This window comes from Cherax quadricarinatus, chromosome 39, assembly GCF_038502225.1.
Source record: "Cherax quadricarinatus isolate ZL_2023a chromosome 39, ASM3850222v1, whole genome shotgun sequence".
Taxonomy (NCBI): Eukaryota; Metazoa; Arthropoda; class Malacostraca; order Decapoda; family Parastacidae; genus Cherax; species Cherax quadricarinatus.
Genome location: NC_091330.1, coordinates 3,657,460 through 3,679,011, shown reverse-complemented (window position 1 = coordinate 3,679,011; position 21,552 = coordinate 3,657,460). Strand labels below are relative to the sequence as shown.

Sequence of the window (21,552 nt, the reverse complement as noted above, 5' to 3'; positions counted from 1 at the left end):
CGGATACTTGAAGGATGCTTTTGGGGGTTAGCACCCCCGCGGCTTGGTCCCAGACCAGGCATCCCGGTTGATCAAGGTATGATTAAACAGGATGCTTGGTCCCAGACCAGGCATCCCGGTTGATCAGGGTGTTGCTGCTGGCCGCACACAGTCCAAATGTATATAGGAAGCGAAAGTTCTCTGTTTGGTTTCTAGCACATCATTCTCGCCTGTCTCGAAAGGGGCCATTAGTATACCGCTGAATTCAAGTCTGTAGAGAACAAATGGCTTGAAAAGTATTGGCTCAATATCTCTGTTTTGAAAGTTCTAGATATCCACCCTATCTTTTTCCGTGAGGGAGTAGGAGCAACACTTGTGATCCTTGAATGCGAGATCCTCAGACATTATCACTTCTAAGCCTCACAAGGAACTTTCGCTATTTTGAATGATTTAAATTTCTTCTGTACTCTGTTACTATATTTCTCTATTCTTCCATAGCAGAGCAACTTAAATTTATCCTCAGTGAACATCATATGGGTGTTCTTAGCCCATCGGAAGACTTTATAACCTTTTTAAGAGTCGCCGTCTTCCACGGATGCCACTCTCAAAAGTATTCTGGTATCATCATTATACTTACAACTGTCTAAACTACAATGAAATACTGACTTAGGAGGAGGCTGGTGATGGAATATAGTAGTGAAACTAAGGTAGTTTTTGTTCCCACATTGTAAATATCACATAGAATAAAGTAGCCGAAAGCTGCGGATGTACCCAGTTTTGTTTAAAAAAATTATTTTTCTTCCTTTTTATTTAATCATTTACATCACTTTTCTCTGTCATGATGGCATGTGCGCATAGTATGGTACAAGACTGGGTATAATGCCTGCAGGAGGGGAGGGTTGGGGGTACGAGCTGGCGCGTGCGGGGGAGGAAGGGGTCTCATTATCCTGTTGTGGGTATAAGTCCAGGCAGTGGGTGTGGGGGAGCCACCGCCAACCTTCAGCCAATTGCCGGCGAATTCCAACGATTACCCTGTTGTGAGTGACATTTACACGCTCATGAAGATTAAACAACTTTTCCCCTTCCACATTTATCTGGCCCTGAAGAGCGACAAAACACTGTAATAATGCTGCTGCTGATGAGTATACTTTGTTTTGACCATAATGTGTGTGCCAGCTTCCATGCCCCAGTAGATATCAGAGTTACTGCCTGAAAGAAGGCAATTTAAAAAATGAACTTCCTGCTACAGCTATCGGAACAGCTGGGTTGTAATGGCTATGTGGGCCTGCGAGTCATTATTACAAAAAGCCTGGTTTACCAAGCGGCCCCAGGGAAGCCTGGACACAGGCCGGGCTGCAGGGCTAGAACAACCCATGAAATCGGTCTCAGGTATAGGTCACAGGCAAAGCGGTGCTGAACGCAGGGATCGGGGAATGTAGCACGTTACGGGTATATGGTTTCTTCTTCTGACGTGTATGTGTACTCGCCTATATGTGGTTACAGTGGTCCATTCACAGCTCTTGGCTCTGTGTGTGTGTGTGTGTGTGTGTGTGTGTGTGTGTGTGTGTGTGTGTGTGTGTGTGTGTGTGTGTGTGTACACGTACACTAAGAGAAAACACCATAAGTGTCCCGGGCCCAAGACTGTTTAACAGCCTCCCACCATGCATAAGGGGAATTACCAATAGGCCCCTGGCTGCCTTTAAGAGGGAGCTGGACAGATACTTGAAGTCGGTGCCGGATTAGCCGGGCTGTGGACTACGTGCGGCTAGCAGTAACAGCCTGATTGATCAGACCCTGATCCACCGGGAGGCCTGGTCGTGGACAGGGCCGCGGGGGCGTTGATCCCTGGAATACCCTCCAGGTAGACTCCAGGTAGAATCCAGGTAGGTACACTCATGGGATTTGAGTAGATAAAAACAAATAGTTTGAGATGCAGGTAGGGATGACCAGTAGTATAGACGGCAGCTAAAGACGATGATTAGCCATTGGAATGTTAGGAGAAAGTTTTACAAACTTAGTGATGAATAAGTGGAATGTACTAGATAAAAAAAACAAGTGGTGGCGGTCATAAAGCAGTGAAACCAACCAATTCTAGCTACTAACCGACCCGTGCAAACACAGCTAGGCGAGTACACACCTAGTTGCACTTATTCCTTAAACATTATATAACGGTTTTACTGAAACTGTGTAAATGTAAAGTATATGATGTTCTCAGACTAGCTCATCATCTAGTTCGTCCCACTTACCTGATATATATATATAATATATATATATATAATATATATATATATATAATATATATATATATATAATATATATATATATATTATATATATATATATATATATATATATATATATATATATGCAAATAAGACACAATGCCTTAGCCCGCATCTTGTGTCCTACATTTTGTCCGTATAGTCAGCCATTGTTTTAACCTTGCTTTGATATGTACGCGCATTCGTTTGTTCACATGTTGTTAGGATATAATAGATGACCGATTGATTTTTGGGCATGTGCATTTTGTATGCAAAAGCAAGGGTAAACTACAATTGATTTTCAGCGCCTTGTGGACGCCAGCAAATGGCATGTAAGATGGTTATTTTGGAAACATAAACACGTATGCAGTTTAATGTGATCCTTTATTGACAACGTTTCACCCACACAGTGGGGTTTTTCAAGTCACACACAGATCTACCTGGGGTGGAAGGTACGGGAGTATTTATAGTCATGTTCAGAATGTTGAGGTCAGGTGGAGAATGCCGCATCTGATGATCTACCGGGTGGGGTTATAGAGTCTTGGGTAGCTTGGCAGGGGTATTGTGTCGGTATTTTATACCATTTATTTTCAAGATGGTTATTTTTCTATTAACTGAGGCAGTCGTATGGCTGTATGTGAGACTAGTGCTTGAAAAAGGTGAAGATAAGAAATATAATCTATATAAATATAATTACCAAGAGTTAAAGATGAACCCTAACAATAGTTAGGCACAGTGCGTGAGTAATGATATTCAGAAATGTGAGTATATCAGACATGGCAAGTAAATATATATACATAATATCAAGCATTACTACTAATAATCAGTAATTATTAGAGGTAAGTACAGTTTCTAAGTATAACACTCCTTGTGACCTTGCAGTAGTAAAAGAACAATAAAGGAGTATAAGCACACGCCTTATACCAAACCACATTCTGTAAGTATTCACGTGAAGGTTAGCTCAGCCTTCAACTGAGAGCAGAGGCCGTGATGCCCCACTGAACAATATAGGTAACACCGCTGTGTAAACCTTAAGAACTTAATTCATTCCAACAATGTCAGAGGTTCATCAGAACATTCGTTTACTTACGGAATTGGTAGTAATGGTTTTGACAATAATTTACATTGCATATTTTCTTCATTTACATTAACCTACAGCTGCGTATTTAATACGAAAACATGCTACTGGGAAGCGTCCTGGAGAGCGGAAGCAGGTGGGGTGTCTTGGTGCTCTTGATCCAAGGAATTGGAGCTATCCACCCCTTCCTCAGATCAGACCTGATTATGTACCTCCCATTCCCCAGGTGTTGTATGTTGTATGGATTAAGCACTTCCCCATCGCTAAAATAATGATTTATAATGTGTGGAACTTGGGCTACTCTACCACAGCGTTCCTCTGGCCAGGGGCACTGACCTCTTACTTGGGGCTGCCATAAACAACATACGAAGGACCTGCGCTGTCATGTAGGGCACAGTGTGCGTGGTGCCCAGGGAATATAGCTCACTAAAGGACAGTCATAAATCATCACCACATAGGGTTGGCATTGCTCAGGGCGAGATGGGTATATTCGATACATTCTTAGTTTTTTCTTGACTCTGGGTCATCTACAAAGCGGTGGTGTAGTAATATATGCCTAGGGGTATAAACCCCTCTCTTCATTGGGAGCTTGTCTAGGTAGGAACGCAGCATATCTATGGACATGAATGATGGGGGTATTTCCCCTTTCGTGTGAATTCGTATACACGACTGATGTACGAATTATGGGGTGGGGGAGACGGGATAATGAAGGTAAGTGCCCTAACCACTTTGGTGCATTTTAATAAAGATGTGTGTGCATAGTATTATTCATGAAATTCATAGGATGGGGTATACCACAATACCCATCAGCGGCACACATTTATACAAGTTGCATACATGCATGGTGCTGAGTTGGTAGTAGGTATAGGATTTGCTATTGCTTTTTCTTAGTGAATTAGTAACGATGTGACCAATGATAGTGTAAGTGTGATTATCTGTGCACACTGCATCTACATGGAGCCACACCTGGCTAAATATAAGGGAAATCAACCTGATGACACTGGAAGACAGGAGAGATAGGGGGGGATATGATAACGACATATAAAATACTGAGAGGAATCGACAAGGTGGACAGGGACTGGATTATTATTATTATTATAATCAAGGGGGAAGCGCTAAACCCGGAAGATTATACAGCGCCTGGGGGGGGGATGTGGAAGGCATTCAGGCTTAATTCGGGGAACTGGAGCACAGATCCAATTCCCTAAATCAAGAGCCCCTCACCAACATCAAGGAACCTTCCTTGAGGGGGACAGGGACTGGAAGTTTCAGAGATGGGACACAGCAACAAGTGGTCACATTTGGAAGTTGAAGACTCAAATGAGTCATAGGGATGTAAGGAAGTATTTCTTCAGTGTCACAGAGCTGTCAGGAAGTGGAACAGCCTGGAAAGGGAGGTAGAGGGGCAGGATCCATATATAGCTTTAAGAAGAGGTATGATAAAGCTCATGGAGCAGGGAGTGACCTAGTAGCGACCAGTGAAGAGGCGGGGCCAGGAGCTATGAATCGACCCCTGCAACCACAATTCGGGGAATACAACTAGGTGGGTACACACACCTTCATTCTCTCTCTCTCCGTCCCTCCATCCAAGAAAGGAAAAGAGCAGAGGAAACGAACAAATAAACGAACGCTGGAAAAAATGAGTGCGAGAGGCGGAGTGTTAGCGTGTACATAAATGGGCAAATGAGCCTGTAAGAGGGAGGGGGAGTGAGGTGTCCGCTTGATAATTGTAATTGGTCTAAACTGTTACTAGTGGGGCCTGCAGGGGTAGGGAGGAGGACTTGGAGTGCATAAAATAATAAGTTTGACTGACCATCTGCTCCTCAGACGTAATCGTTTCACACTTGTACTATTCTCCGTGATTTACACTTTTGCTGTGTCGGGCGGCGTAGTTTGACTTGTTTATTGTATTAGAGGAGGTGATGGTACGTACGATGGTGAGGGGTGTGATGATGTGTTTGGGGAGGGCTGACGAGACGATGAGTGTGTGATGATGGTGAGGCTATGTATGAGGGTAATAGTGAGGATGAGTGCGAAATGTTTCAGGCTGATAGTGTGATGTGAGGGTTATTATAATGGTGTGAAAGTAGCTGCTCACCTGCTTGTGGTTGCAAGGGTCGATGTAGTAAGTCTAAGGGTGAGTGTGTTGTTGATAGTGGGTGCTTTATTGAGCACTCCACGGAGTGTTGACTCCACCGCCTGGAATCCTTCGACCGATCTTGAGCGTTTCTGATCCTTTGCAGGTTATCATACCTCTTCACATAGAAAGTGTCGAATTTGCGAAATTACCTCAAGATTTGATTTTCTTTATAAACAGGTTTTTATTTCTGGCCTCATTAACAAAATTTGCAGTGGCATTGTCTTTCCCCACTTTGTTCCTACCTGAAAAACACAGATTTTGCTAGTCTCACTTGCCGCTTCCATTTCTTCCACTTGGTCTTCAATTTGTCGTTCTTCCTTCTGCCTTCTTTCCCCTCAGATTCTCTTCATTCATATCCTCCCTTTTTTTCTCGTCAAAGCTCCCCTCCCCTTTAATTCCTCAGTCATTCATCATTTCTACTTTCCTCTCCCTCCTGACCTGCTGAGCATATATATTATAGTTAGTTGCTCCCATCGTTTACTTGATGTGTTTTTATTTTTTGTCATTGGCCTATCTCCTGACAGTTGCTAAGCCACAGTAAAAGTTGTTTCTCAAGGTACAGTCCTCGCCCTACTTCAGTTTCCCATTATTATATCTGACATTGACAAAGATGTAAATCATATCACCGTAACATCCTTTGCTTATGACACCAGAATCTCTCTGAAAGTTGATCAATGAGACGCTTGTGCAACATTTATCAACTTATCGGTTTTCTAAGCCATTTATATAAACTGTGAGAGTGCAGTCAGTCGAAGACGAAGCGAGTTAGTGGCAGTTTTTTCTACTGGCAGACTCTTTAAGTACCATATGTTGTATACCCGGAGAGGGTTTCGGGGGTCATCGTCCCCGCCGCCCGGTCTGCGACCAGGCCTCGCGTATGTGAGCATCTTGCTTATACATTTCCCTGTTTATTTTGTCATTGATGGAATACCAGTCGCAGATATCCTTGGACCGTATATCCGTATATATAGGTGGGCGTATTAAAAGGGTTACCTTGATCCAAGGAATTAGAACTGCTTTCCCTTTTTTTGGATCAAACCTGATTGCATCCCGTCCCCCAGGTGCTACATGATCCCTAAGAGTTTAGCTATTTCATCATGAGCATTATATCCAGGTAGGTCGGCAGGGTTACTTTGTGTCCATTGGAAAAGATTTCCTATTCGCTTTTGCAGTGCTGCGTCCGCCTAGATCCTGATCGGTTTGTGTAGTCACATTTCTTGGGCACTGGAAGGACTTTTTTATGGGAGCAGATAAAAATGTTTTAGAATACTGGCCGACACTATTTGCAGAGCTGACCAGCATACTCTTCGGCTAAATAAGGCCTTGGTGATGCCAAATCTAGAATATGGCTGTAAGGTACATACCAAAGGGATCCCAGCTCGTTTGAGAATTTTTGATACTGTTCACCATGTCTGGCTAGCATTTGTTTGATCAAAGGTACTTTCCAGTCCTCCCTAGTTTTTCTGATGCTAATTCCTGGTGACTTGGTCAAGTGTTCAGAGAGATGTGTATAAATGGCGGGCCGCCAACTGTAGTGAAGAAAAGACACGTTGCAGAAGTTTTTATTAGAACATTGCTGTGTATAGAGCTTTGTTGTGATTTGGTAAACCTCTGCACAGCAAAATCTTCATGTTGTTGAGGGGCTCTTCATGTAATACACAGATAACCCTCACATAGGAGAAAGATACTTGTGATGACGTTTCGATCCGACTTGGACTATTAACTAGTCACACTCTGCTCTTAATATAAGCAATAGAACCTATTTTCATTTTCCTTGGATCGAACCTGATTTCCTCATATTTCCCCCCAGGCGTTAAACGAATGTAATGGTAATCTTCATAGCCTACATGTTGTCCTAGTAAAAGTTTGCTTTGCAACGTATCTCTTTTCTTCAGAATTTCGTTAAGTGAGTTTCTGGTTCTCTCACTTTTGCTTGTGTTGTGGCTAACAGTTCCTGCCTTTTTTATGACCTCCATTCTGGTTTACTTAACACTCTTATCTTTCGGTTGTATATAATTTTAAAGGAGTTCTTCCTTTCTCCCAGTTAGTGTTGAGGTCTCAGCATACTGTACAAGTAATCATTGTGTATTGAATGAGTGTTATGTAAGCACTTTGCAAACATCAAAACTGCAACTACCGATTGCATTTTACATCAGTATTTTTGGAGTGTATTTACACTGACAATAGCTTCTTAGATTATACATGTGACATTCTGGATTCGTTTGTGGCATTTTACTTATTTTTAGTTAATTGCTTTAGTTTCTGACAAGTTATTATTACCATGGAGATTTGTTATTATCCGTCATTTTTTTTTTTTAAGTTATCTTCTCGGAAATTTATATTTTGCCATTTATTTCGAATGCAGAAGTGTATGTCAAACCTTTGAAATATTCTAACACATTGTATTCTCTGGTTCTAGAAAATTTTAATTAGCTGTTTTATGCTTATAGGCATAGTCGTCTTGTATAATTTTGTAGGCTTCCTGCACAAGGAAGCCTACAGTGTCTGCTCCAGTTGAATTGTTTCTACCAAATTTTGTGTGATTCCTTAGGGAGGTTTTTATACGGGGATTACGACCACCGCCTTTGTGTTACTGCATCATTTTTCGAATGATACTACTTGCTTCAATACACAGGGAAATCACTGGAGTGTTTCAATTCTTTGTCTCCGTACGTCATGTTGGGAGTCACTGGACGTTATTCTGTGGACTGGCCACACCCACATGACTAATGGTAACCTGATGGTAGCTGTGATGATGGGATTCCTCACTGCAGGTACTTGGACGCAGGTGCCCCCATGATTGTTGGGGCCGTAATGGAGAATACCTGTTCTCTGTAATTCTTGGAGATGGTATTTCCTCCCCGGTGAGTGGTAATTTATGTTTTAGTATGCTACACCGACTCCCCTAATTTAGCTTTTATTTGTATTAAGTGTTTTTTTTTCATATATAAACCGAGAATTTAATAATTTATTGAGATAAATATTTAATTTACCCTAGTTTTACTTTATTTGTTATATCTCTTTTTCAGTTACATGGCCAGCTTTTACGATACCATACATATTTAATGTTGTTCGTCGATGTTAATAGAAGCCTCGAGTAGGCCTGTATGCTCAGTACCACGTTCAGTAATGATAACACCCAGTAGGCCTTCTTCAGTGTTCCTCCATTCTTATGTTATGTTCTTATCACAGTAACCTAAAGATGTTACTGGAAAATATGCATCTGAAATCTATCAGGTCAAATGCCTTCGTAGAGGTCAACAGAATTACTGCCAGGATCATATGAGAGCATATATAAACACAGATATTTGGAAAGTGTCTAATATCACAGGAGATCCATCACTGCAGTTAAGCTATCATATACGGAACAGATAGTTTTATTGACACACGAAAAGGTCACTCTAGGTAAACCAGTGCAAATCAGATTCTACCTAAACACACATTTTCAGTTTTGGCTACACAAAAACAACTGTCAAAGACGTTATAAAAATGATCTAATTCTTTCGACATCAGTTAGTGTTTGTGCATTAAAGGAGTATTGCAACTCTCAAATAAATTAAGGGAATCATACTTTGACTTGAATACATAAAAGAAAATTACGCAGATGAGGACTCTCGTGTAATCTCCCTGTCTTCTCAGTTCACCCTGCCTACCTACCTCTATTACTCTAGCGTTACACCACTTTCTGGGGAGAAATCATTTGAAATTGTCTTGGTATTCTGTTTCCTTCCTACATTCTGTATTGTGTTTTTGTTAATTCTACTTGTAAGCGTTCCATGTCGTCCTTAGCCCCATCCCTTTCTTTTGCCCCTCCCTTCTTTTGTCTTGATGGAGAGCTAGTACACTAGGAAGGGACTAGGGGACTAGCCTCCATTTCACCCTTCTTCCTCGCTGCTTCAGTGAGCTTAACGCAACAAAACACTTAATTAAAATTGGTAACTAAATTAATTTCGGTCGCTTTATAATCGGAGAGAATTGTCGTAACAGGTTCGGTGGTGATAGAATTGGAGAATGAATACACTCGATGGATGTCTAGGTAGCATATATTTATATGATATCAGTAGCGCCAGTGCCTGACCTCACTCTGCTCTGTCTTGAGCTCAACTGACTGCTCAGTGCCTGAAGGGCACGGAGAGCTCGTGACATCATGCTAGGTCAGCAGTGAGTCACTAACGGTCGGTGAATCACTAACGGTCTTAATGTAGGGATGCTACACCATACAACGCATAATGTGAAGTGTCACCTATAGAAGCATTGTAAGCAGAATATATTTCACACTGAACATCAGGTATAACTTCATCTCAGGTTGCACTGTTGGGATTGATAGGGGCTCTCAAGACATCAAGTACTCTCTTATTAGTTCTTTCAGCTAAACCATTACTGGCAGGAGGGTGAGGAACAATGGTTGATTTAGAGATCTTGTACAAGGTACACAGATTTTCAAGAATCTCATTACAGAATTCACCTTCATTATCTGTTATTAGGGACTTTGGAGTTGTATGCCTGCAGATTATACGTTCTTTAGACGCTTGAGTTACTGTCTCTGCAGTTTTATCTGCAATAGGAACTAACTCGCAATATCTGGTGAAATGATCTACCATAACACACAGATGCTTGTTGCCCTGGAGGGAACATTGGAAATTAGTTAACAGATCTAGCGCAACTCTTTCCCATGGTTCGCTAGTAGTTGGACACACCTGGATCGGATTAGGACCATTAACATTACCTTTATGTTGCATGCAGAAACTGTTTCTTTACATACTCGGAAATATCAGTTGCCATACGAGGCCAAGAGTATTTCAATCTGGCTTGTTTTACAGAACGATCCATACCAGGGTGTGCAACACCTGGTATATCGTGAACTAGCTGTAAGGCTACATTCACTAGCGGCTGTGGAATACCCGTCTGCTAGGAGCACCCAGCTCAGCTGTGCGATACAGTATTTCTTGGTTCATGACAAAGTCACTGATGGGTACTGGTGGCTTAACAGTCAGAATTAGATCTTCCTGGAGCAGGAATCGAATCACACCAGACCACATGGGATCTATTCTTTGAGCATTCTTTACGTCCTCGGCACTAAATGGAGGGTCTGCAGTTACTATACTAACATGTCGAGATAAAGCATCGGCGACTACGTTTGACTTGCCAGGTAAGTGTTCAAAGGTACGGTTGAACTCATGGATAGTCAAGGACCATCTGGCTAATCATCCAGTAGGTTGTTTGTTCTGGAATAAAGGTATCAGTGGAGCATGATCTGTCAAGACATGAACAGGGTACTGATATATAATATCTCGGAAGTGCTTTAAAGACCACACTATGGCTAAGGCTTCTTGCTCAGTCACTGTATAATGTTCAGCATTTGTAAGGACTCGACTAGCAAATGCAACTGCGTTGTACTTGCTATTGGTCATCTGAGCTATTACGACACCTATTCCAATTGAACTAGCATCAGTTGTCAGAAAGGCTTAGAAAAATCTGGAAATTTCAAAATTGGAGTAGATGTTAGCTTTTCTTTGAGAGTTTGGAATGCTCTTTCTTGACGGAAGGTCCAAACGAAAGGAGCATCTTTCTTAAGCAACTCAGATGAGCTGCTATGAAAGAAAAATTAGCATTGAAAGATCTATAAAAACCTGCCAAGTCCACAAAGGATCTTACGGCATCAGCAGTTTTGGGAGATGGAAAATTTAATACTGCAATTACTTTGGACAGTCATAACCCCTCTAGGAGTGACTACGTGACCAAGAAACTTGATTTCTGATCTGAAAAATTGACATTTACACAGTTTGATCTTTGAATTGGCTTCTTCAAGCTTACCAAGTACCACAAAAAGTCGTTCAAGTGCGTATCCACGTCTTCTGACATGACAATCACGTCATCTAAGTGCGTTACCTATTAGGCCTCAAAAGATATTTATTCCTGTTCTCAGTTTGCAGACATTATCAAATCTCCCCCAAATCTACGCTTTCCACGCTTCTAGATATTTTCATAGGAAAGTTTTCTAGTACATGGAATCAACTTTGTCATCTAAATGAGACATTATTATGGATATAAATTACTTCTATTATCTATACTTCTTAGTATTGAGCCAATAATTTTGTTAGCTGTTTTGCGAATATTTATGCGCTATTCTTGAGCCTTTAAATTACTGCTAACCAGAACTCTTAATTTTTTTTTTCAATCATTATGGCTAAGATCTACATTATTTAGATTATAAATGACAGTTTTTTTTTTCCTACGATGGGAACCTTGCACTTGTTTGCATGGAACTGGACCTACCATTTCTCGTACCACAACATTAACCTATACAGGCCATCCTGTAGCTTTTAGTGTGTCCCCGTTAGAAATTATTTGACGGCCTATTTTAGTGTCTTCGGCAAACGTGCTTATGTCGTTATTTATTCCCTTATCGGTGTCATTTATATAGTGTGAACAAGGGTTCCAGCACTGACCTCTCGTAACGGGTCCTCATTCTGATTTTTCCCCATTAATGCAAGGGCAGTGTTGCCTGTCAGTCAGCCATGCCTCAACCCAGGGGATGATTTCTCAAAGGCCTTGCTGAAATCCATATACACAATAAAGTATTCTCTACCTTGGCGTGCTGCATCAGACACATTACGAAAGAAAGGCTAGTAAATTCATACGGCAAGAACCCCCCTTTATAAAACCATGGGGTACCATGCTAAGATTCGTTGATCAAATGAATCTTTCAAAGGTGGCTTCGAATTGCATGTCATAACCGTGGAGATAAAGCCTCATGTTGGTGAAATGTATTAATTAAGGTCTCCTTTTACTATGTCTTTTTTAACCACTTGTCTGACATACTTCAACAGGGTGCATCAGGGTTGAAAGTTTGAAGCCGACCAAAGGATGCTTCCTCAAATTATTGCTGAATTGGGATTGGTCTACATAAAATTGATCATGTACCTTTACCTAGTTACAGTACACCAGCGTTGAAAATTTGGGACCAATAAGATGAGGCGTTCTCAAGTTAATGAAAATCTTTTTAAAGGAAAAAAATCAAGGAGCTATTTACGGGTACTTCTTCGAAATGAATAATAATAATTAATAATAATAATAATAATAATAATAATAATAATAATAATAATGGCAGGGCTGTTTTGTCTCTTGTAGTGACAGATCAAGAAGCCGTCTTCCTATGATCTTAAGCAACTCTTTTAAACTAGTCACATCAGAGGAGATCTAATGTTATAGTCAGAAGACAGTATCTTCCGCCGCGATACTCTTCATGCATTGCTAGAGTCTCGACTGAGCATTGCTTTGGTAACCGTAGGACGGTGGCAAGGACCAGCACCAGTGGGGCGGGGAAGAATTAGATAAATAAAGGAAGGGAGCAGGAGTGAGATCGTAAGAAACATACGAAGAAAGATATGGCGAGTCATTTGACGATGCGCCACCTCCCAGGACAACAGGGAAATAGTTATACAAATTCTTTAGTAGGTTAGGTAAATTATTTTATTTTACTCAAATTTTAATAAGGATTTGCATAGCCAAGATATCACTCGGTATAATGTGTTACAATGACCAATTTGATATTAGCGCGTAATAGTTGTATTTTCCTGATTGGCTGCTAACTCAAACCTAGGAACTTATGATTCTCAGTGGATTTTAAAATCTGGAAACCGAGGATTTAATAATTATCTTTTGTCACCACCTTGGTCCTCTTATAATATATTGAAAAATACTGTTTTAGAAATTATAGAAAATCACTCTTTTGAAAAAAACCAGAACCAGTATCATACGTTGTATCGCATGATCTATTCAGGTGCAGAAGCTGTTACGAGGCTTGTGGCTTACTGATTCTCAGTCTTTATTAAATAGTAATTTTCTATCTATTTTCACGACAGTGTGACATTGTCAAGATATTTTATCTGTTTAATAATTAAGTATGAAAAGTTAAACTTCCTCAGTAACCTATCGAAAGAACGGGTTTTAAAGTAACTAAATTAGTTTTGTCTTTGACTTCACATGGATTCTGAAAAATTGCAGCTCCTCTCATCTCATGCAATTTCGCTTGTCTTAAGCTTTGCATGAATTGTTATAAAATTTGGCAACATTGTCCACCTCATGACTACCGTGATTACATTTAATTGTTTGTTGTTTGTGCTTTGTAGGTTCATAAATTTCGTTTTGCATTTGCTTATAGCAAATTATCACGCACACTAGCATATTTGTGGTTCACGTGAAAATGATTCTCACAGTCTTCTTCACTTTCTTTTCAGGGACGAAGAGGAAAAAAGATGTGAGTATTGTTCTTTTGTCTTATTATAGATGTATAAATGCTTGAGTTTACTGAGAAAATTTCGAATTTGTTTTGTAAATGCTGGGAATTTTATTAAATTTTAACCTTTTATGGTAAATTTCACTCTTATCCAGCCACTAACATTTGATACTTCATGAAGGCTGGGCATTTCTTTCTGCACAGCATTATTAATGTCAAATTATATATATTATGCAAATATCGCAAACCAAACGATACAGGATGCAAAACAACCACGGGGGGAGTAGAATGATAGCTCTAGTCCTTTCGTGTTCAATCAACACATCAGGAGCTTGCAATTTTGCAAGCTCCTGATGTGTTGATTGCAACACGAAAGGCCTGAAGCTATCATTCTACTCCCCCCGTGGTTGTTTTGCACACACACACACACACACACACACACACACACACACACAAACACACACACAAACACAAACACATATACATATACATATACATATATATATATATATATATATATATATATATATATATATATATATATATATATATATATATATATATATCTCTTATTGTGCCCACGAACAAGTGGTATCGCTCAATAACAACACTGCGACTAGCCAAGGACTCGAACCCATGCTGCTTTGGCCTGCCTCATGGTAGGCGAAAACTCATGACGCCTTTACCCACGGGACCAAACAATCGTTAAAAGTAGCGCACCCAGCGGAACTGAATGTTGTACTCGCTACCCAAGGACATACGTTGGTGTGGGTGACGCTAGGCTAATTTGGTCCCGTGGGTAAAGGCGTCATGAGTTTTCGCCTACCATGAGGCAGGCCAAAGCAGCATGGGTTCGAGTCCTTGGCTAATCGCAGTGTTGTTATTGATCAATACCACTTGTTCGTGGGCAAAATAATATATATATATATATATATATATATATATATATATATATATATATATCTATATATATATATATTAAAATATTTGATTGGTGACATGAATCTTTTTTTATCATTATTTTTAAATAGCCAGTTTTAATGGATTTTTTTTGTTTGAGACTAGCGAGGCTAGGGACTATGATGTGAGTGTAGAAATGATTGAGTGATTTGGGCTTCTCTTCCTCCCACATGCAGGGGCTCGACGGCTCGGAGATAGACAGTGGACCTCCGCAACAATGGGTGAGTCTTCAGACTTTGGTAGCATAAATAGGATTACTTCAGCTTGAAAACACACCATGTCGTCTCGCCCTCTTCTACACACACACCACAACATTCACCACCTATTTGTACAAACACGAAGAACTCCCTCCCCCACAGCCCACATGGACACACGCCATAACCCCCCCTCCCCACAATTTCGAGCGCGTGCGCGCGCGCGCACACACACACACACACACACACACACACACACACACACACACACACACACACACACACACACACACACACACACACAAAACTCGTACACACTTTGACCTCCCCCCACCATCCACATGTACACAAACCATAACACGCACCACTCACTTGTACACACACCACGACCTCCACCATCCACTAGTACACACACCACGACCTCCACCATCCACTAGTACACACACCACGATCTCCACCATCCACTAGTACACACACCACGACCTCCACCATCCACTAGTACACACACCACGACCTCCACCATCCACTAGTAACACAAACCACGACCTCCACCATCCACTAGTACACACACCACGACCTCCACCATCCACTAGTGCACACACCACAACCTCCACCATCCACTAGTACACACACCACGACCTCCACCATCCACTAGTACACACACCACGACCTCCACCATCCACTAGTACACACACCACGACCTCCACCATCCACTAGTACACACACCACGACCTCCACCATCCACTAGTACACACACCACGACCTCCACCATCCACTAGTAACACAAACCATGACCTCCACCATCCACTAGTAACACAAACCACGACCTCCACCATCCACTAGTACACACACCACGACCTCCACCATCCACTAGTAACACAAACCACGACCTCCACCATCCACTAGTACACACACCACGACCTCCACCATCCACTAGTACACACACCACGACCTCCACCATCCACTAGTAACACAAACCATGACCTCCACCATCCACTAGTAACACAAACCACGACCTCCACCATCCACTAGTACACACACCACGACCTCCACCATCCACTAGTAACACACACCACGACCTCCACCATCCACTAGTACACACACCACGACCTCCACCATCCACTAGTACACACACCACGACCTCCACCATCCACTAGTAACACAAACCACGACCTCCACCATCCACTAGTACACACACCACGACCTCCACCATCCACTAGTACACACACCACGACCTCCACCATCCACTAGTACACACACCACGACCTCCACCATCTACTAGTACACACACCACGACCTCCACCATCCACTAGTACACACACCACGACCTCCACCATCCACTAGTAACACAAACCACGACCTCCACCATCCACTAGTACACACACCACGACCTCCACCATCCACTAGTACACACACCACGACCTCCACCATCCACTAGTACACACACCACGACTTCCACCATCCACTAGTACACACACCACGACCTCCACCATCCACTAGTACACTAACCATGACCTCCACCATCCACTAGTACACACACCACGACCTCCACCATCCACTAGTACACACACCACGACCTCCACCATCCACTAGTACACAAACCACGACCTCCACCATCCACTAGTACACACACCACGACCTCCACCATCCACTAGTACACACACCACGACCTCCACCATCCACTAGTACACCCACCACGACCTCCACCATCCACTAGTACACAAACCACGACCTCCACCATACACTAGTACACAAACCACGACCTCCACCATCCACTAGTACACAAACCATGACCTCCACCTTCCACTAGTACACAAACCACGACCTCCACCATCCACTAGTAACACAAACCACGACCTCCACCATCCACTAGTACACACACCACGACCTCCACCATCCACTAGTACACACACCACGACCTCCACCATCCACTAGTACACAAACCACGACCTCCACCATCCACTAGTACACACACCACGACCTCCACCATCCACTAGTACACAAACCATGACCTCCACCATCCACTAGTACACAAACCACGACCTCCACCATCCACTAGTACACACACCACGACCTCCACCATCCACTAGTACACACACCACGACCTCCACCATCCACTAGTACACACACCACGACCTCCACCATCCACTAGTACACAAACCACGACCTCCACCATCCACTAGTACACACACCACGACCTCCACCATCCACTAGTACACAAACCATGACCTCCACCATCCACTAGTACACAAACCACGACCTCCACCATCCACTAGTACACACACCACGACCTCCACCATCCACTAGTACACACACCACGACCTCCACCATCCACTAGTACACACACCACGACCTCCACCATCCACTAGTACACAAACCACGACCTCCACCATCCACTAGTACACACACCACGACCTCCACCATCCACTAGTACACACACCACGACCTCCACCATCCACTAGTACACAAACCATGACCTCCACTACCCGACTTGTACACACGTTATTGTATAACGTTAGCCATACGTAGTTGTTGATCATCGTTATGGTATTTTCCTTCCAAAATGTGTGTGAAAAGATGTACTGTAGAGGTGATAAAGACGAACAATCCTTCCTGTACATAAGAAGCTTCTTTTTTTAAACTTCATTACAGTGCGTCAATTTGTGGACGATCTAAACGGAGACTAAAACATAATAGTTATTCTAGGTTAGGTTACTCCAACTTTAATTTATCTATATTTACGTATAATTAATTTCCAATAAATGAATCAAATGTCTGACAGCGGTGAAGATATCGGCATGGCTTAAATAGTTGGAAACCAGACGTTCGTGTTTACGGTGGAGGACGAGTTGAGGAGAGCTCGCTGTGTAAACAGAGCAGCGTCCTGCAAGGTGGGTGCAGTTTTAACAATGTTGTAACCTAGCCACGCCCGTGTTTACTCAGAGAATTTGATCTTGTTTATCTTGAGGATGAAGTTGATATTCGTAGCTTGGGCGCTTCATGTTGGCACTTAGCGTGTGTGTGTGTGTGTGTGTGTGTGTGTGTGTGTGTGTGTGTGTGTGTGTGTGTGTGTGTGTGTGTGTGTGTACTCGCCTAACGGTGGTTGCGGGGGGGTCGATTCATAGATCGTGGCCCCGCCATGTATGCGTGTTTGTGTAAACAGAGGTCGAGTTTCGACTCCTATTCGTGCTTCATTATGGCAGTCATTTAAGCAGAGGTGATCGACACCATGCCCAGCCCTTCTAGGGTAGGGTAGGTGCCTGAGCCTTTAGCTCATAAGACTGTCATTCCCATTTGCCCCCTTGGGGCGGGGATGGCAGACCAGAGAGGCCTAGCTTGTGGCTAGGCCTGGGGACAGTTGGTCCCAAAGATGAGGAGGTACTTGTGCCTCCTCCCATGGAAGACTTAGGTCTCAGACACTCCCTAAAGAGGGAGCCAAGGCCGGGCCACCACTTGGAAAAGGCCCGGGCCGGGAGATTACCGGCGAATCTTTAATAATAATAATTTAAGCAGAGGCCACTGGAGAAGAGGAGCAGTCACCAAAATCTGATAAGAGGCAAATGAAATAACAGGACTTTGAATTGACTTCAGAATAAGAACAATTGACTTCAAAATGAGAACAGTATACAGAACGCAGGCAGACCGTGTCATAGAACGTAAAGAACTGGAGAACGATTAGTAAGCAAAAAAGCAAGTACAACATTAAGACTAGGATAATACCAGGGTGGGTTGTGAGGACTTTAAAACAAGAAAAACAATGCCAGTAATGGTACTTTTCAAATTATTTGAACTCTTACGGCTTTAATATTCTTCTGCACTCACAGCGCCTTTCAAAGTTTTTTTTTCTTTACTGTGTATTTATTAATATTTTCAATTATTTCTGTAAAATTTAATTTCCAATTTAGGAGACCTGGTATGAGACAGAGCCGTGGAGATGATGATGAGTGGAGATAATAACGTGTAACATATATAGTGATGCGACATGCTAACCTCTACCTAAAGAATAAAAAACGCACAATACCGTGATACAAACAGTACGTAAATAACCCGCACATATGAGAAAGAAATTTATGGCGACGTTTCGATCCGACTTGAACCATTAACTAGTCATATATTAACACACGAAGGTAAGGGAGCCAGTCTATATATACAAGAGGAGGGCAGGGACGGGACAAGAGAGGGGGGAAGAAAGAAAGAAGAGGTGATAGTAGTGGTAGAAGTAATGGTGGTTGTGGAAGTAGTAGTAGTGGCACAAGAGACAGAAAGTGGAGTGAAGCGAGGCAGTAGTAGACTATTACTCTAGTCTCGTCTCGGGTATTATGTGCTGGCTGCCAAGGCTTGCCTCACAAATATGATAAAAAGACACTACGTTCCAGTAGAGTTTTATGAAGGCGAGTACTAGCTTCTTAAAGCTCTATTTAATTGAAATTGAAATATTTATTTCTAGAAGAGCTTACAATAGTAAGAAAAATAATGAGTGTCAGAGATTACAAACTTAACGGTAAGTATCGTTTTTTGCAAAGTATTTCGGGCGAAACAGTGTAAGTAAAGGTTTGCTCTACACACGTTATGTTTTACCCCGTCTTTGCTGTCATGGCTGACCAAAACTTCGAATAACGCCTAAGTATTTTCTCATTATTTACAATGTTCTTAATCCACTGTGAGGTCTTAATGAGAGCGCGCATTAGGAAATGGGAGCAAGTTTTACGCTGGTGGCTGTAGTGCCGACACACTAGTGTTTTAATACTAGGTAGTGTAATGGTGTTAAGTGTGGTGTTGAGATGATGTGGCAACAGCGAATTCCATGGTGTTACGATGAGTAATGGTGTTGCGATCTGTCTCTCTCTCTCTGTATGTATGTAATATATATATATATATATATATATATATATATATATATATATATATATATATATATATATATATATATATATATATAAATATTTATATATATTATATACACACACACACACATATATATATATATATATATATATATATATATATATATATATATATTAGTGTGTGGGTGTGTGTATCCGGTCTTTGTTGCCTTATTTCTCAAGGGAAGCTCCTAGATATTGGTAGGGTAATCTTAATCCAAGGAATTAGGCATATCCTCCCATTCATGAATGAATAAATGATAGGATGCCAAAGTAGATTGCGAGCTGCTGGCACTAGTAGTCTGACCACTGTCACTCTGGGGATGATTAACGGAAGCACTTGAAGGAAGGCACTTCAAGTGCAATACGAGTGTGCCATTGCTGTGGTAGTGTGTAGACAAAAGTATGTTGAGAGTGTTTGTGACTGTGCTGCGTGAGCGTATTGTGAGTGTGCTGCGTGTATTGTGATGGTATTGTGTGTATTGTGAGAACAGTGTGAACTGTGAGTGTGGACTGTTATGTAAGTGTATTGAGCGTAGTGTGTGTGTAGTGAGTGGGGAGCCTCAGCAATGACTTTACGCCATATTTCATGCAGTTTTGTCCGCGGCCCCCAAACGGAGGCTGTCAACTTTGGGTGTAAATATTGTACTCGGTTCATTAAGGGTGGTCGTAATTAACACGTGTGCCCGGCTTAACGAGTCCCAACAGCGAGAACTGTGCTCGTTTAGGCTCATTTTTGCCCAGTAGAGCTTGAAACTCCAACACCCCAGAGAAATAGAGTGCACCAGAGTTGCAATGGCCAAATAAAGGGGAGGGGAGAATCTTTGTTATGCTGTAGTGTCGGGGAGGATAAGCCTGGGACGAGGGAAGGCAGGAGAGGAGTCTCAAGGTGGTGGTTCCTCGTCCCCTCACGCCCCTCATTACCCCTCTCATGGTGGTGGGGCATCGTCTCACCACTCCCCTCATTACTCCTCTCATGGTGGAGGTGGAGCATCGTTCCTTTACACTCCCTCACTGGAAGAAGAGCCACGAGTACAGTTTAATTCGATTCTTTATTAATAACGTTTCGACCACAGTGGGCTTTATTAAATCACAAACAGATCCGTGTGTGACTTGATAAAATCTTAATAAAATCCATTGTGTGAGCGAAACATCATCAGTAAAGGATCGCATTATACTGCATTTTTTTCCATCGTGTCGGTATTTTACATTAGATACCATCACACCATTCATTACCCATCTCGTGGTGGTGGTGCATCGTCCCCTTTCTCCAGGAGGCATTTGTCCTGCTTCCTGACGAATCTTACCTAACCTAACTTAGCGTTCTTCTGTGATTGAAGCCACAGAGGTTCAGGACCTTGTTTAGAACATAAGAACATAAGAAAGGAGGAACACTGCACCAGGCCTACTGGCCCATGTGGGACAGGTCCATGTCAACCCCCGACTTAGACCAGTGGCCCACCCAGTCAGGTCACCTCCACTTAAGGAAGGAGCACGGCATCTGATCCAGTAGCACCAGCAAGTCAGGTCCGACTCACACCCACTCATGTATTTATCTAACCTATTTTTAAAACTATACAACGTCCTAGCTTCTATGACAGTACTCGGGAGCTTGTTCCACTCATCCACAACTCTGTTACCAAACCAGTGCTTTCCTATATCCTTCTGAATCTGGATTTTTCTAGCTTAAAACCATTGCTGCGAGTTCTGTTAGGCTAGATATTTTTAGCACGCTATTTACATCCCCTTTATTCATTCCTGTTTTCCATTTATACACCTCAATCATATCCCCCCCCCCAATTACACGCCTTTCTAGAAT

General features: G+C 42.2%; 1 protein-coding gene across 3 annotated transcripts in view; it reads left to right on the top strand.

Moving 5' to 3' along the window:
- LOC138853757 (uncharacterized) overlaps positions 1-21,552 on the top strand; it is a 500,968-nt gene that overhangs the window by 152,960 nt on the left and 326,456 nt on the right. For 2 of the 3 annotated variants that reach the window (XM_070092293.1, XM_070092295.1), the window contains 2 exons: positions 13,698-13,717; positions 14,833-14,877. In XM_070092293.1, coding sequence (XP_069948394.1) covers positions 13,698-13,717; positions 14,833-14,877 — 65 coding nt within the window. Of the gene's footprint in view, positions 1-13,697; positions 13,718-14,832; positions 14,878-17,632; positions 17,886-21,552 lie in introns of those variants that run through there. The other variant, XM_070092294.1, reaches the window with a different exon arrangement.